This window comes from Rhinoderma darwinii, chromosome 11 (assembly GCF_050947455.1).
Source record: "Rhinoderma darwinii isolate aRhiDar2 chromosome 11, aRhiDar2.hap1, whole genome shotgun sequence".
Lineage (NCBI taxonomy): Eukaryota > Metazoa > Chordata > Amphibia > Anura > Rhinodermatidae > Rhinoderma > Rhinoderma darwinii.
This window is the reverse complement of record NC_134697.1, coordinates 97,255,389-97,271,938: the sequence shown is the minus strand read 5'-3', so window position 1 is coordinate 97,271,938 and position 16,550 is coordinate 97,255,389. Positions and strand designations below refer to the sequence as shown.

The window sequence follows — 16,550 nt, the reverse complement described above, 5'->3', positions numbered from 1 at the left end:
CACACATAGACTCTCAAAATAAGACAAGGAATATAGATTTGTGCCAGTTAACAGAGCAAGGATATGTATGTAATCAACAGTCAGGGATATATGAACCCTGTCTAATGCAGCACCAGGATAATGTATGCGCACTCACTATAATCCCAGAAGCTAACCTACAGGTTTATATTGAAGTAGGTCCACAGCATGTATGTTTAATAACTAACGACAAGCAGACCCTTAGCCAGTTTAATCTCATAGGACCATTTTCAGGATGTCTATACAATGTGACGCATTTGACTTGGGGGAACCAAACTATAGTGTTCCTGCCTACTTTAGAAGAAATAATGTCCACTATATGGGTACCTGAACCTTTGCCCTATGGAAATTTAAGTTTGCCACTGGAAGAGTTAAAACAAGTGTTACAAAAGTCTAAAGACGTAAAGAAATTGATAGCAGCCCATAATGTAACTCTAAGTAAAGTGAAAATATTGGCTACAATAGCAGCTAAGGAAGTAATAAATTTATTGTCAGCAATAAAAGATGCCAGTGCCCATCATTGGTATGACATATTTACAGGATTTTCCCCCACTGCCACTAAGATACTGCATGTGTTATTCCAACCCTTGATATGTTTCATAATATTGTTTATATTGCTTACATGTTTCAATTGTTATGCATTTTGCAAAATAAGGGAAGCATTCAATCAGAGGCCTATACATTATGATGAAAGAGTGTTGTGAGATTACCCCACCTACATACCTGTGTGAATCAAGTGAAGAAATGGATCGAAGCCTTGCTATCAGGAGATAGAAGTAGCATTGGAATTTAGGTGTTGGTAAAATCACAAAAGGAGGGATTGTTATGGAATAAATATATGTATAATGTATCTGGGACCTCAAAGAGTGCAATGCTGAAGAGAAAACATGTATTAGAATATATGTTGGGTATTATTGAAAGGTAATGGAATAGATTTGCAGACATTCTGTAGATAGTAGAAATTGGGGCCCTACAAGGACTTACCAGACACAAAGGAGTCTGTTTGATGTTTGATGTTTGATGTTTGATGTTTGAGTTCTGTGCATACAGCCAAGATAAGATAAGGACCAGACACCAGATTAACAACTAGAGATAAGAACAATGTACATTGTGACATAAATCACAAGGGAAGAAACCACAAGAATGTAAATGATTAATGTGTGTCTGCACGTAGTCATGTGATATTTTTACTATATAAACTCTGTGTCTCTGCAAATAAAGGCAGAAGTATTTTACCTTGAGAAACGTCTCAGTGTATCTGTTGCTTCTCCGAGCTCGTCCCCCCCACCTGATTTGAACCTGCATGGAGATCAAGGCGTAACGTGACCTCAAATTGCGATCACACAGAGGACCCGGCCCCCTTGCAGCAATATACGGTGTACAGCACAGAGTACACGGTCATGGCCCCCTGGCAGCAGTATACGGGGTACAGCAGCGGCAGTATATACGGGGTACAGCACAGAGAACACGGCCCCCTGGCAGCAGTATACGGGGTACAGCAGTGGCAGTATATACGATGTACAGCACAGAGTACATGGTCACAGCCCCCTGGCAGCCCGTATATACTGACACTACACCCCGTATACACTGCTGCACCCTGTATATACTGACACTGCACCCCGTATACACTGCTGCACCCTGTATATACTGACACTGCACCCCGTGTACACTGCTGTACCCCGTATATACTGATACTGCACCCCGTATACAGTCAAGTGTATTTGGGGTACAGCAGTATATATGGGGTGCAGTGTCAGTATATTCAGGGTACAGAACAGAGTACACGGTCATCACGACCCCCCTTGCAGCAGTATACGGGGGTACAACACAGAGTACACGGTCATGGCCCCCTGACAGCAGTATACGGGGTACAGCAGTGTATACGGGGTGCAGTGGCAGTATATACGGGGTACAGCACAAAGTACATGGTCACAGTCCCCTGGCAGTAGTATACGGGGTACAGCACAGAGAACACGGCCCCCAGAGAGCAGTATACGGGATACAGCAGTGTATACGGGGTACAGCAGAGGCAGTATATACGGGGTACAGCACAGAGTACACGGTCAAAGTCCCCTGGCAGCAGTATACGGGGTACAGAACAGAGTACACGGTCACGGCCCCCTGGCAGGAGTATACGGGGTACAGCAGCAGCAGTATATACGGGGTACAGCACAAAGTACATGGTCACAGTCCCCTGGCAGTAGTATTCGGGGTACAGCACAGAGAACACGGCCCCCAGGGAGCAGTATACGGGTACAGCAGTGGCAGTATATACGGTGTACAGCACAGAGTACATGGTCACAGCCCCCTGGCAGCCCGTATATACTGACACTGCACCCCATATACACTGCCGTACCCCGTATATACTGACACTGCACCCCGTATACACTGCCGTACCCCGTATATACTGACACTGCACCCCGTATACACTGCTGCACCCTGTATATACTGACACTGCACGCTGTGTACACTGCTGTACCCCGTATATGCTGATACTGCAGCCCGTATACAGTGTCAAGTGTATTTGGGGTACAGCAGTATATATGGGATGCAGTGTCAGTATATTCAGGGTACAGAACAGAGTACACGGTCATCACGACACCCCCTTGCAGCAGTATACGGGGGTACAACACAGAGTACACGGTCATGGCCCCCTGACAGCAGTATACGGGGTACAGCAGTGTATACGGGGTGCAGTGGCAGTATATACGGGGTACAGCAGAGAGTACACGGCCCCTGGCAGCAGTATACGGGGTACAGCAGCGGCAGTATATACGGGGTACAGCACAAAGTACATGGTCACAGTCCCCTGGCAGTAGTATTCGGGGTACAGCACAGAGAACACGGCCCCCAGGGAGCAGTATACGGGATACAGCAGTGTATACGGGGTACAGCAGAGGCAGTATATACGGGGTACAGCACAGAGTACACAGTCACGGCCCCCTGGTAGGAGTATACGGGGTACAGCAGTGGCAGTATATACGGTGTACAGCACAAAGTACATGGTCACAGCCCCCTGGCAGCCCGTATATACGGACACTGCACCCCGTATACACTGCCGTACCTCGTATATACTGACACTGCACCCCGTATACACTGCCGTACCCCGTATATACTGACACTGCACCCCGTATACACTGCTGCACCCTGTATATACTGACACTGCACCCCGTATACACTGCTGCACCCTGTATATACTGACACTGCACCCCGTATACACTGCTGCACCCTGTATATACTGACACTGCACCCCGTATACACTGCTGTACCCCGTATATACTGACACTGCACCCCGTATACACTGCTGTACCCCGTATACACTGACACTGCACCCCGTATACACTGCTGTACCCCGTATATACTGACACTGCACCCCGTATACACTGCTGTACCCCGTATATAGGGACACTGCACCCTGTATACACTGCACCCCATATACACTGCTGTACCCCGTATACTGCTGCCAGCGGCCCGTGTACTCTGTGCTGTACCCTGTATATACTGTCACTGCATCCCATATACAGTGTCAGTGTATTTGGGGTACAGCGGTGTATATGGGGTGCATACACAGAATATACAGGGTACAGAACAGAGTACACGGTCGTCACGGGCCCCTGGCAGCAGTATACGGGGTACAGCAGTGTATACGGGGTACAGCAGTGGCAGTATATACGGGGTACAGCACAGAGTACACGGTCACAGCCCCCTGGCAGCAGTATACGGGTATAGCAGTGTATACAGGGTGCAGCAGTGGCAGTATATACGGGGTACAGCACAGAGTACACGGTCACAGCCCCCTGGCAGCAGTGTATATGGGGTACAGCAGTGGCAGTATATACGGGGTACAGCACAGAGTACACGGTCACGGCCCCCTGGCAGCAGTATACGGGGTACAGCACAGAGTACACGGTCACGGCCCCCTGGCAGGAGCATATGGGGTACAGCAGTGTATATGGGGTACAGCAGTGGCAGTATATACGGGGTGCAGCACAGAGTACACGGTCACGGCCCCCTGGCAGGAGTATACAAGGTACAGCAGTGTATATGGGGTGCAGCAGTGGCAGTATATACGGGGTACAGCACAGAGTACACGGTCACGGCCCCCTGGCAGCAGTATACGGGGTACAGCAGTGGCAGTATATACGGGGTACAGCACAGAGTACACGGTCACGGCCCCCTGGCAGGAGTATACAAGGTACAGCAGTGTATATGGGGTGCAGCAGTGGCAGTATATACGGGGTACAGCACAGAGTACATGGTCACGGCCCCCTGGCAGCAGTATACGGGGTACAGCAGTGTATATGGGGTACAGCAGTGGCAGTATATACGGGGTACCGCACAGAGTACACGGTCACGGCCCCCTGGCAGGAGTATACGGGATACAGCAGTGTATATGGGGTACAGCAGTGGCAGTATATACGGGGTACAGCACAGAGTACACTGTCACAGCCCCCTGGCAACAGTATACGGGGTACAGCAGTGGCAGTATAAACGGGGTACAGCACAGAGTACACGGTCACGGCCCCCTGGCAGCAGTATACTGTCCGCTTGCTGTAGGTTGCGGCGGTATCGGGGCAGTATACTGTCCGCTTGTTGTAGGTTGCGGCGGTATCGGGGCAGTATACTGTCCGCTTGCTGTAGGTTGCGGCGGTATCGGGGCAGTATACTGTCCGCTTGCTGTAGGTTGCGGCGGTATCGGGGCAGTATACTGTCCGCTTGCTGTAGGTTGCGGCAGTATCGGGGCAGTATACTGTCCGCTTGCTGTAGGTTGCGGTATCGGGGCAGTATACTGTCCGCTTGCTGTAGGTTGCGGTGGTATCGGGGCAGTATGCTGTCCGCTTGCTGTAGGTTGCGGTGGTATCGGGGCAGTATGCTGTCCGCTTGCGGTAGGTTGCGGTGGTATCGGGGCAGTATACTGTCCGCTTGCTGTAGGTTGCGGTGGTATCGGGGCAGTATACTGTCCGCTTGCTGTAGGTTGCGGTGGTATCGGAGCAGTATACTGTCCGCTTGCTGTAGGTTGCGGTGGTATCGGGGCAGTATACTGTCCGCTTGCTGTAGGTTGCGGTGGTATCGGGGCAGTATACTGTCCGCTTGCTGTAGGTTGCGGTGGTATCGGGGCAGTATACTGTCCGCTTGCTGTAGGTTGCGGTGGTATCGGGGCAGTATACTGTCCGCTTGCTGTAGGTTGCGGTGGTATCGGGGCAGTATACGGTCCGCTTGCTGTAGGTTGCGGTGGTATCGGGGCAGTATACTGTCCGCTTGCTGTAGGTTGCGGTGGTATCGGGGCAGTATACTGTCCCCTTGCTGTAGGTTGCGGTGCTATCTGGGCAGTATACTGTCCGCTTGCTGTAGGTTGCGGTGGTATCGGGGCAGTATACTGTCCGCTTGCTGTAGGTTGCGGTGGTATCGGGGCAGTATACTGTCCGCTTGCTGTAGGTTGCGGTGGTATCGGGGCAGTATACTGTCCGCTTGCTGTAGGTTGCGGTGGTATCGGGGCAGTATACTGTCCGCTTGCTGTAGGTTGCGGTGGTATCGGGGCAGTATACTGTCCGCTTGCTGTAGGTTGCGGTGGTATCGGGGCAGTATACTGTCCCCTTGCTGTAGGTTGCGGTGCTATCTGGGCAGTATACTGTCCGCTTGCTGTAGGTTGCGGTGGTATCGGGGCAGTATACTGTCCGCTTGCTGTAGGTTGCGGTGGTATCGGGGCAGTATACTGTCCGCTTGCTGTAGGTTGCGGTGGTATCGGGGCTGTATACTGTCCGCTTGCTGTAGGTTGCGGTGGTATCGGGGCAGTATACTGTCCGCTTGCTGTAGGTTGCGGTGGTATCGGGGCAGTATACTGTCCGCTTGCTGTAGGTTGCGGTGGTATCGGGGCAGTATACTGTCCGCTTGCTGTAGGTTGCGGTGCTATCGGGGCAGTATACTGTCCGCTTGCTGTAGCTTGCGGTGCTATCGGGGCAGTATACTGTCCGCTTGCTGTAGGTTGCGGTGGTATCGGGGCAGTATACTGTCCGCTTGCTGTAGGTTGCGGTGGTATCGGGGCAGTATACTGTCCGCTTGCTGTAGGTTGCGGTGGTATCGGGGCAGTATACTGTCCGCATGCTGTAGGTTGCGGCGGTATCGGGGCAGTATACTGTCCGCTTGCTGTAGGTTGCGGCAGTATCGGGGCAGTATACTGTCCGCTTGCTGTAGGTTGCAGTGCTATTGGGGCAGTATACTGTCCGCTTGCGTTGATGATGGGAGTAGCAATCACTAGAAACTGACTATACGTGATGTACAGGAGTGTGTATACATCCACATTTATACCAAGTGTACAAGACCCGGAGGATTACACCCATCATCCGTGCATATAACCCCCGTCATCCGTGCATACACCATTGGTGGGGGTAGTGAGGTCGCGGGGTGACTGGACCGCGGGTATATGGGAGACGAGCACTGGATTTAAAACCTCCGCAGCCGGAAGTGATGTACTGTTGGGGGCGGGGTCACAGGAAACATCCAGGAAGTGGCTTGGAACGCAAGCTGGGAGTTTCCGGTAAATAACTTCCGGTTCAAGTTTATTGGAAGCAGAGAAGACGGTGGTAAGTCCCGGTATATTACACCGGTGGTGTTACTAGTGGATATACTGCTCTTATACGCAGTGTATATCGTCTATATTACCCGTACTGAGCGGATGTTCTCTCTATATTAACCTAGATTATCCATAATGTCCTTATATTCATTGTAGGAGGCCATAGATCACGTACACTGTCCTTATATACAGTGTATGACCCCTATATAACATGTACCGTCCTTATATACAGTGTATGACCCCTATATTACATGTACCGTCCTTATACACAGTGTATGACCCCTATATAACATGTACCGTCCTTATATACAGTGTATGACCCCTATATTACATGTACTGTCCTTATATACAGTGTATGACCCTTATATAACATGTACCGTCCTTATATAGCGTATATGACCCCTATAACATGTACCGTCCTTACATACAGTGTATGACCCCTATATTACATGTACTGTCCTTACATACAGTGTATGACCCCTATATAACATGCACCATCCTTATATACAATGTATGACCCCTATATAACATGTACCTTTCTTATATACAGAATATGACCCCTATATAACATGTACCGTCCTTACATACAGTGTATGACCCCTATATAACATGTACCGTCCTTACATACAGTGTATGACCCCTATATAACATGCACCATCCTTATATACAATGTATGACCCCTATATAACATGCACGTCCTTATATACAGTGTATAACCCCTATATTACATGTACCGTTCTTATATACAGTGTATGACCCCTATATAACATGTACCGTCCTTATATGCAGTGTATGACCCCTATATTACATGTACTGTCCTTATATACAATGTATGACCCCCTATATAACTTGTACCGTCCTTATATACAGTGTATGACCCCTATATAACATGTACCGTCCTTATATACGTTGTATGACCCCTATATAACATGTACCGTCTATGGCCCCTATATTACATGTGATGTCTTTCTATACAGTATATGACCCCCTATATTACGTCATGTCCTTATATACCTTATATGACCCCCTATATTACGTCATGTCCTTATATACAGTATATGACACCCTATATTACATGTGATATCCTTATATACAGTGTATGGCCCCTATATTACATGTGCTGTCCTTATATACAGTATATGACCCCATATATTACATGTGATGTCCTCATATACAGTATATGACCCCCTATATTACATGTGATATCCTTATATACAGTATATGACCCCCTATATTACATGTGATATCCTTATATACAGTATATGACCCCTATATTACATGTACTGTCCTTATATACCGTGTATGGCCCCTATGTTACATGTACTGTCCTTATATACAGTGTATGACCCACTATATTACATGTGATGTCCTTATATACAGTATATGAACCTACATTACATCTACTGTCCTTATATACAGTATATGACCCCCTATATTACATGTGATGTCCTCATATACAGTATGACCCCCGATATTACATGTGATATCCTTATATACAGTATATGACCCCCTATATTACATGTGATGTCCTCATATACAGTATGACCCCCTATATTACATGTGATATCCTTATATACAGTATATGACCCCCTATATTACATGTGATATCCTTATATACAGTATATGACCCCCTATATTACATGTGATGTCCTCATATACAGTATGACCCCCTATATTACATGTGATATCCTTATATACAGTATATGACCCCCTATATTACATGTGATATCCTTATATACAGTATATAACCCCTATATTACATAGAAATAATTTAGAATAGGAGCAGCACTGTGGTTCCACGCCTGGTAGGGCCGGAGCTATGCTTCTTACAGAGGTGTGACCTCTCCTTGTATACTGCACATCAAGAGAAGAGAAAGAATGAAGCAGCACTCAAAAAAAATTGGGTTTTATTCGTCCAACATCCACTACAACGTTTCACCCTCTCTGTGAAAAAGCCTTCATTGAGAAGGTGAAACATTGTAGTGGATGTTGGATGAATAAAACCCAACCCTATATTACATGTACTGTGCTTATATGCAGTGTATGACCCATATATTACAATATGTCCTTATATACAGTGTGTGCCCCATATATTACAATATGTCCTTATATACAGTATGTGCCCCATATATTACAATATGTCCTTATATACAGTATGTGCCCCATATATTACAATATGTCCTTATATACAGTATGTGCCCCATATATTACAATATGTCCTTATATACAGTGTGTGCCCCATATATTACAATATGTCCTTATATACAGTATGTGCCCCATATATTACAATATGTCCTTATATACAGTGTATGCCCCATATATTACAATATGTCCTTATATACAGTGTATGCCCCATATATTAAATGTGTCCTTATATACAGTGTATGGGGCATATGTTAAATGCGATGTCCTTATATACAGTGTATGCCCCATATATTACATGTGATGTCCTAATTTACAGTATATGACCCTATATTTTATATGCTGACCTTATATACAGTATATGACACATATATTTTACGTGCTGTTATTTACAGTGTATTACCCCTATATTACATGTACTGTGCTTATATACAATGTATGACTTATTTATTACATGTGATGTGCTTATATACAGTATATGACCCATATGTCTACATGTACTCTTCTTATATACAGTGTATGACCCTATATTACATGTACTGCTCTGTATGACATATATTACATGTGATGACCTTATGTACATTTTATCACCCCTATATTACATGTGCTGTGTTTTTTTACATTATATAACCCATATTTTACATGCAATTTCCTTATATACAGTATATAACCCCTCTATAACATGTAATGTGTTTATATAGTGTATGACCCATACATTGCACGTGTTGTTCTTATATACAGTATTTGACCCATATATTACATGCACTGTCCTTATGTACAGTGTATGACCCCTATATTACATGTTATCCTTATATACAGTGGATGACCCCTATATTACATGTGTTGTCCTTATATACAGTGGATGACCCCTATATTACATGTGCTATGCTTATTTACATTATATAACCCATATATTAATTCTCATTTTCTTATATACAGTATATGTCCCCTATATTACATGTAAGGTAACAGTGTATGACCCATATAATACCTTTGTTGTCCTTATATACAGTGTATTATTCCTATATTGCCTATACTATCCTAATATACAGCAAATTAGCTAATATCACTAATACTGTCCTTATGTACAGTGTATGACCCATATATTGCATGTGCTGTCTTTATATATAGCATATTACCCTATATATTATTTATACTATCATAATATACAGTGTATGACCCATATATCACCTGTTCTGTCCTTATATACAATGTATGACCCATATATTGCATGTGCATTTTTTCCCGCATTAGATGTACTTTACAGCAGCCACATAGACCATAGGAGCCTGTAGACTAGAGATGTTCATTCACTTTTATGGGAGAGTGTTGTGGGCATGCTCTGTGATCTGTGCAGACGACACTGTGCAGGAAAGGGGGATAGGGGAGTTGTGTCCATCACCTATTGTCAATGGTGGGTCGTGTGCTATATATATATATATAGCTAGCACATGACCCGTGTGTGTGTTACCCGTCAGTGTAATCCTGCCTGTGATAGTATTAACCGCTGAGAAGTGATCACTACGGAACAAGAAAGATCAGTCTATTATAAATGGTGGATCATGTGTTCTCTATATATAGGTGTTAACTGTCAGTGTAATCCTGCCTGTGATGATAATGACTGCTGAGAAGTGATCACTACAGAACAGGAAGGATCCGTCTATTATGAATGGTGGATCCTGTGTTCTCTATATATAGGTGTTACCTGTCAGTGTAATCCTGCCTGTGATGATAATGACTGCTGAGAAGTGATCACTACAGAACAGGAAGGATCCGTCTATTATGAATGGTGGATCCTGTGTTCTCTATATATAGGTGTTACCTGTCAGTGTAATCCTGCCTGTGATGATAATGACTGCTGAGAAGTGATCACTACAGAACAGGAAAGATCAGTCTATTATGAATGGTGGATCCTGTGTTCTCTATATATAGGTGCTACCTGTCAGTGTAATCCTACCAGTGGTGATAATGAGATGACTGCTGAGAAGTGATCCCTACAGAACAGGAAGGATCAGTCTATTATGAATGGTGGATCCTGTGTTCTCTATATATAGGTGTTACCTGTCAGTGTAATCCTGCCTGTGATGATAATCACTGCTGAGAAGTGATCTCTACAGAACAGGAAAGATCAGTCTATTATGAATGGTGGATCCGGTGTTCTCTCTCTCTCTCCTGCCTGTGATCAGAATGAGATGTATGCTGAGATGTGATCTTTACAGAACAGGAAGGGTCAGTCTATTGTAAGGCTCAGTGGCCAGAGTAAAAACTGCCAGATTTCAGGATGTTAAACAAATTAAAAAAAAATAACAAATTTGATCAATAGGTCGTTTTCTAGCTATATATTTCATTCAAAACTATTTCTGATTCTCTTACTTAGTGGTGGGACCAGGGGATATGTTATTAGATATTAATGTGTTACACCACCTAAATATGATTTTACGTTTTTCAGAAATTCAATCCTGGTCTGAGCCGTCACAACGAGGACATTCACCCAGCATTATTTTGTTTTTCAGGTTCTAATGAATTGAAGATGGGGCTGAGTCTAGAAACTGATGATGTTAGATTTTAGACTAGACGTAAAAAACGACTGGAAAATTATTAAGGAACCGCACAAATGATGGATAAGGATAGGATATTAAATCTTACCCTGGAGATCATCTACCTGCTGACTGGAGAGGTGAGGCATCATCGGCAATATGTCACATACCATAGAAGAGGATGAACATCAATCCAGGACAATATATGTTTATACAGAAATGTGTTATTACCTTTCACTATGTAGGATTACGCTCCGGTGAAGAAGACGTCTGATGAAAGTGGAAGAAGAACCCCGACCCCCATCACGGAGCCTCCACCTCACCCACTGACACATGAGAGGAACAACGAGAAGATCCTGGACCTCACCCACAAGATCATCGAGCTGCTGACTGGAGAGGTGACACTGCCGGGAATGCTGGGACATTATATAATAACACAAGGTATAATGTGTCTGGGTTGTGACTGTATCATTGTGTGTCAGGTTCCTATAAGATGTCAGGATGTCGCCGTCTATTTCTCCATGGAGGAGTGGGAGTATCTAGAAGACCACAAGGATCTCAAGGACGTCATGATGGAGGACCACCGGAACCGGACACCTCCGAGTAAGAGGGATCTGTACAAGGACGTCACGATGGAGGACCACCGGAACCGTACACCTCCGGGTAAGAGGGATCTGTACAAGGACGTCATGATGGAGGACCACCGGAACCGCACATCACCGGGTAAGTGAGGTTATCCATTTTATTACCAGATATTATATATGTGCTACTACCCGCTGTGCTACTGCTTGTACATAGAGGACAGCGCAGTCGGTGACAGGACGAAGAGTCGTATCATCACAGAAGGCTGTGCCACTAGACTTGAGGTCCCCCGGCAGCGCTATAAAAAAAATCTCATAATCAGCGCGACGGGGGAGCAGAATGTATATTAGCGAGTGTACTCACATACTGCAGGGACTACACGGATAATCATTTTTATTTTTTTCTACGTGAAACGCCTAGGGCTTTTTCATTATTTGAAATTGGTACCGATATCAATACATTTTGTAGGTCTTGTTTAGGGAAAAAATGGTAAGTAGCAGGGAAAAAAATCTTCCTCATTCTTTCATGCTTTGTTTTAAGGTAGAGTTATAAGTTATATGTTTTAAGCTGGTTTGTGGACCCGCTTGACTACTCCACTGGTTCGGCTTAGGGCCACCACTAAGGCTGTTATCTAGGTAGCCTCCCCAGTCTTCACCCTTTAACCCCTATACAGGGATCTGGTCTTCGCTGCGGGGAGGCTACTAGGTCGCTACCTCTTGAGGTGGTCCCGGCAGAGTAGGTGCTGGCCAAACAGACTGGAAATAGGCACTGGCAGATGGTTCCTTTTAAGGATTGAAGCAGAGAGCGGGTCACTGGTTACATGTGGGTAGGTGGACACAGTACTAGACATCACACAAGCAGAAGATAAACACCAGGCATATGGTCACGTGACTGCATGAGAGACAGAGATAGTTCAGGTACAGACAGTATATTGATAAAGGCCCTTTTTTTACGGGCCAATTATCGTGCAAACTAGCGCTCATTTTAACGCTCATTCCCGATCACTGCCCCGTATAACCAGCTGTGTCGTTGATCGGCGCTCGTTTACACGGATCATGTAAGGGGACCGTTAGTGACTAGTCTTGCTACAGTCAAATAATTTGCACACAATTTTTATAGTGTATGAAACCCCTTTACGTTACTTCAAATATTTCCTTTCCCGCGGTCTTCATTTTTGGCAATGGTCTCCGGTTGAAAGTCACAACAATGATGGGGTGCGTTCACACGTGGCTTTCACTCATAACGGAAGCCACAACGCTCTGCTGGATCCATCGTACACAACGGATACCCCCAGCGCCCAACGCAACTGACTTACAATGGGGTCCTTTGGGTTCCGGCATGCATTCAGCGCTATTTATCCCGTCAAATTTGACAGAATCTGCGACGGAACCTCCAGATGTGAACAGAGCCATAGTTTGAGAAACATGTCTTGATTAATATTTTGGTCTCCAGCCTCCTGGAGTCTCAAAATTGCATTTGTTGCTGGTTTTTTTTTTTTAAATTAAAATGTCCATGTTTTAAGACCTAACTAGGTGATCTAATGAAATTTTACTTTGTCCATCAGGTGACTCTGTCTACAGACAAACACCCAGAATACCTTGTGTTGCCGCCAGTTCGCCGGAAAGTAGAAATGACAGCGAATCGGAAAAAGAACGCTTATGGCCGGCTAATAAAAGTAAGAAGAGAACTAAACGTGAAGAATCGGGGCAGGAAGGAAAGATTTACAGAAATACAAAACGTACATCTGCCCGCACGAGGCTGTTGTCATATCCACAATATCCATCTACTGATATTGAGGGGGAACCAAACTCACGTGATGGAGGAACTCTCACCGACCACACACAACAATATCCATTGACTCCTATTAAAGTTGAACCACTCTCGTGTGACGAAGAAGATCTCGCGAATGCTGATATGTATACACCGGCACATCATAGACCACAATATCCATCTCCTCGAGTTATGGAGGAACCCGTCTCCTGTGGGAGTATCGCAGACCTCGAGTTCATTGCACCTACAGATCATACACAACTATATCCTTCTATTTGTATCGAGGAGGAACGAATCTCCTGCGATGGAAACCGCGACAACGACTATCCCGCCGCAAACCGTAGTCCTCGCTACCCATCTATTCTGATTGAGGAAGAAACGGACACACGCGACGGAGGAAACCTCACCACCATTTATACTTTCACAGACCCCAAGCAGCAATATCCAGCCCCTCGTATTAAGGAGGAACCGGTCTCGTGTGACGAGGGAAATCTCACAGACGTTTATACACCCAGGGATCACACTCAGCAATATCCATTCATACATATTAAGGAAGAACCGGACTTCTGGGGAGACGAAAGTCTCGCCATACCCAATAGCAACGCCCAATTTGATTACACCTCCCCTCAGGATATTAATGGTAGAGAATTTATTGAATACATAAGCATACACAAAGGAAAGTCGAATGACTACAGTGACTACGGCAACCAGATATTTTTCAATTCTAAGCTGGTAAAATCGGAAAAAATGCCGACGGAGCAATACCCACTGTACAAATATGGAAAATGTTTTTCAGAACAGTCAGCGCTTTTTACCCATCATCGGATTAGTAACTCAGAAGCCCCTTTTGAATGTTCGTACTGCGGTAAAAGCTTTGTGTATTACACGCATCTCATGACCCACCAGAGAATCCACACAGGAGAGAGACCCTACGCGTGCTCCGTATGCGGGAAGCGCTTCGCACATAACTCGACCCTCGTCACCCATCAGCGGATACACACGGGAGAACGTCCCTACGTTTGCTTCCATTGCGGAAAGTGTTTTACAAAAAAGTCGAACTTAACGACTCACAACCGCATTCACACGGGAGAACGGCCTTATTCCTGCACCAAATGTGGGAAATGCTTTGGAAGTAAAAGCCATTTTAATAGACACGTTAAAATCCACAAAAAAGAAACCAGCCGTTTTTAAGACTTCTGTAGGAAGTACCACGTGAGGCGGGTTTACGTGGCACGTTATTTTAAACACGTGGTACATTAGCTAGTTTATATTAAATTATTTCACCCATATGTTTTTAATCAATTTCTAATAAAGTTATAAAACTATCAACGTCAAGGATGATAAAGAATTTTTTTTGGTTTTTAGACTCTGGCTGAAGGTTGGGTCGTCTTTATGCCGTCTTTTATATCTTCATTTGAAAGGAATGTAAAAAAAAATAATAAAAGGCGATAAAATGAAAAGCTCATTTACAAACGTTCGCAAAACAGAGCGAGAAAAGCTGGTAAATAAACCGGATGAATACTTATCAGGACCGGATTTGGTCAATGTTATTATATTGAGATTCACCTACCTCAACTGTTAAAGGGGTTGTCCACTAAGGAACAACTGATGACCTATCCACCAGATAGGTCATCAGTACATGATCTGTGGGGGTCCGACCACCGCACCGTTAAGCCGTTTCGGCTGCCTCTGGGCACCGGACGTTCATGCCAGAAGCAGTTGTCTCCGGCCACTGAATAGTGGCCAAGCTGCAGTACTGTTCAAGTGAATAGGAGCAGAGCCGCAGTTGGGCAGCATGGCCGATATGCTATATACGGAGACACCTGCTTTCAGGTCCGTACATCGCATAATGGGCCATTAACATCCAGTGCCCGGAGGCAGCCGGAGCGGCTTAACTAGGCGGGGTCCGGACCCGCACCGATAATATACTGATGGCCTATCCGGTAGATAGGTCATCAGTTGTTCAGTAGTGGACAACCCTTTAAGGCCGTTTTACACGACTCAATTATTGGGCAAATGAGCATTTACCGAACGCTCATTCCCAATCATTGCCCTGTGTGAATTGGGCAACGATCAGTTAATGAACGAGCAAATGCTCGTTCATTGGCTGACGTATCGTTCATGCAGCAGCAAATATTATCCTTGTCGGCAGCAGATCCATGTAAACCGGGAGACGCGCTGCCGACATGATCGAAATGTATGGGACGAGTGATCGTAACGAGCTCTTGTGAAAGGAGCAAACGATCGCCGAGTGGTCTCGTTGATCGGCGCCCTTAGGCTATGTTCACAAATGAGTTGGAGCTTCTGTCGCAAATTGCATCAGATTTGATGAGAAGAAAAGCGCTATGAGTAAATAATCTGTCGTACGGTACAGCATCGTTGTTTCCGTTGTAAATAGAGGCAAGGACACAGATCTGAAAGGAGCCTTACTGGTAATAATGGAGAAGAGGTTGACCTGCACATTTCTGTCTCTGCATCATTTCGGACAATGTTTATTCTCTCGTGCGGGCTCTTCCTGGTGTGGAGCTGGAAAATCAGACCTGCAGATTTGAAATACACATGAATGTGCCATGACCTCGATGTGCCAATGTCACCGTTATCAGAGGAGAGGGGAGACGTCTCTAGGCTGTGCCAAATACTCTACTACGATCTCATCTCTATAATCCTACGACGCTGCACCTGTACAGTTCAGTGGAACAAGATACTTGCCCTAACTTCTCTTAAGACCACTCAATCCAATATCAACTTAGAGCGTCGGGACAACGTCCGGTAGTCATAATTGGTTTATTAGTTCTTTATTGATTTGTCCTTCATAAACGGTCCTTTCAATGATCATACCGATGACTGATTCTATTTTAAAATTCATTGCCCTACTGCATATTTTTTTTTTATTTGTATGTAATATCCCGGTTATATGAGTAAATGTCGTG

The 16,550-nt window shown here is 45.1% G+C and overlaps 1 protein-coding gene across 1 annotated transcript; it reads left to right on the top strand.

Annotated features, from left to right (window-relative positions):
- Positions 1–6,546: 6,546 nt before the first annotated feature.
- LOC142663416 (uncharacterized) lies at positions 6,547–14,947 on the top strand. The gene is made up of 5 exons (XM_075842038.1): positions 6,547–6,599; positions 11,245–11,408; positions 11,514–11,666; positions 11,751–11,991; positions 13,415–14,947. The coding sequence occupies exons 2-5, from the start codon at positions 11,346–11,348 to the stop codon at positions 14,809–14,811; spliced, it is 1,854 nt and encodes a 617-aa protein (XP_075698153.1). The 5' UTR covers positions 6,547–6,599; positions 11,245–11,345; the 3' UTR covers positions 14,812–14,947.
- The last annotated feature ends 1,603 nt before the right edge of the window (positions 14,948–16,550 follow it).

Bases quoted from the DNA above. Each gene is read 5' to 3' on its own strand.
- LOC142663416 (XM_075842038.1), top strand. From the start codon at position 11,346: ATGATGGATAAGGATAGGATATTAAATCTTACCCTGGAGATCATCTAC. The intron at 11,409-11,513 runs GTGAGGCATCAT...TTCACTATGTAG, and splicing joins TCTACCTGCTGACTGGAGAG to GATTACGCTCCGGTGAAGAA. The intron at 11,667-11,750 runs GTGACACTGCCG...ATTGTGTGTCAG, and splicing joins TCGAGCTGCTGACTGGAGAG to GTTCCTATAAGATGTCAGGA.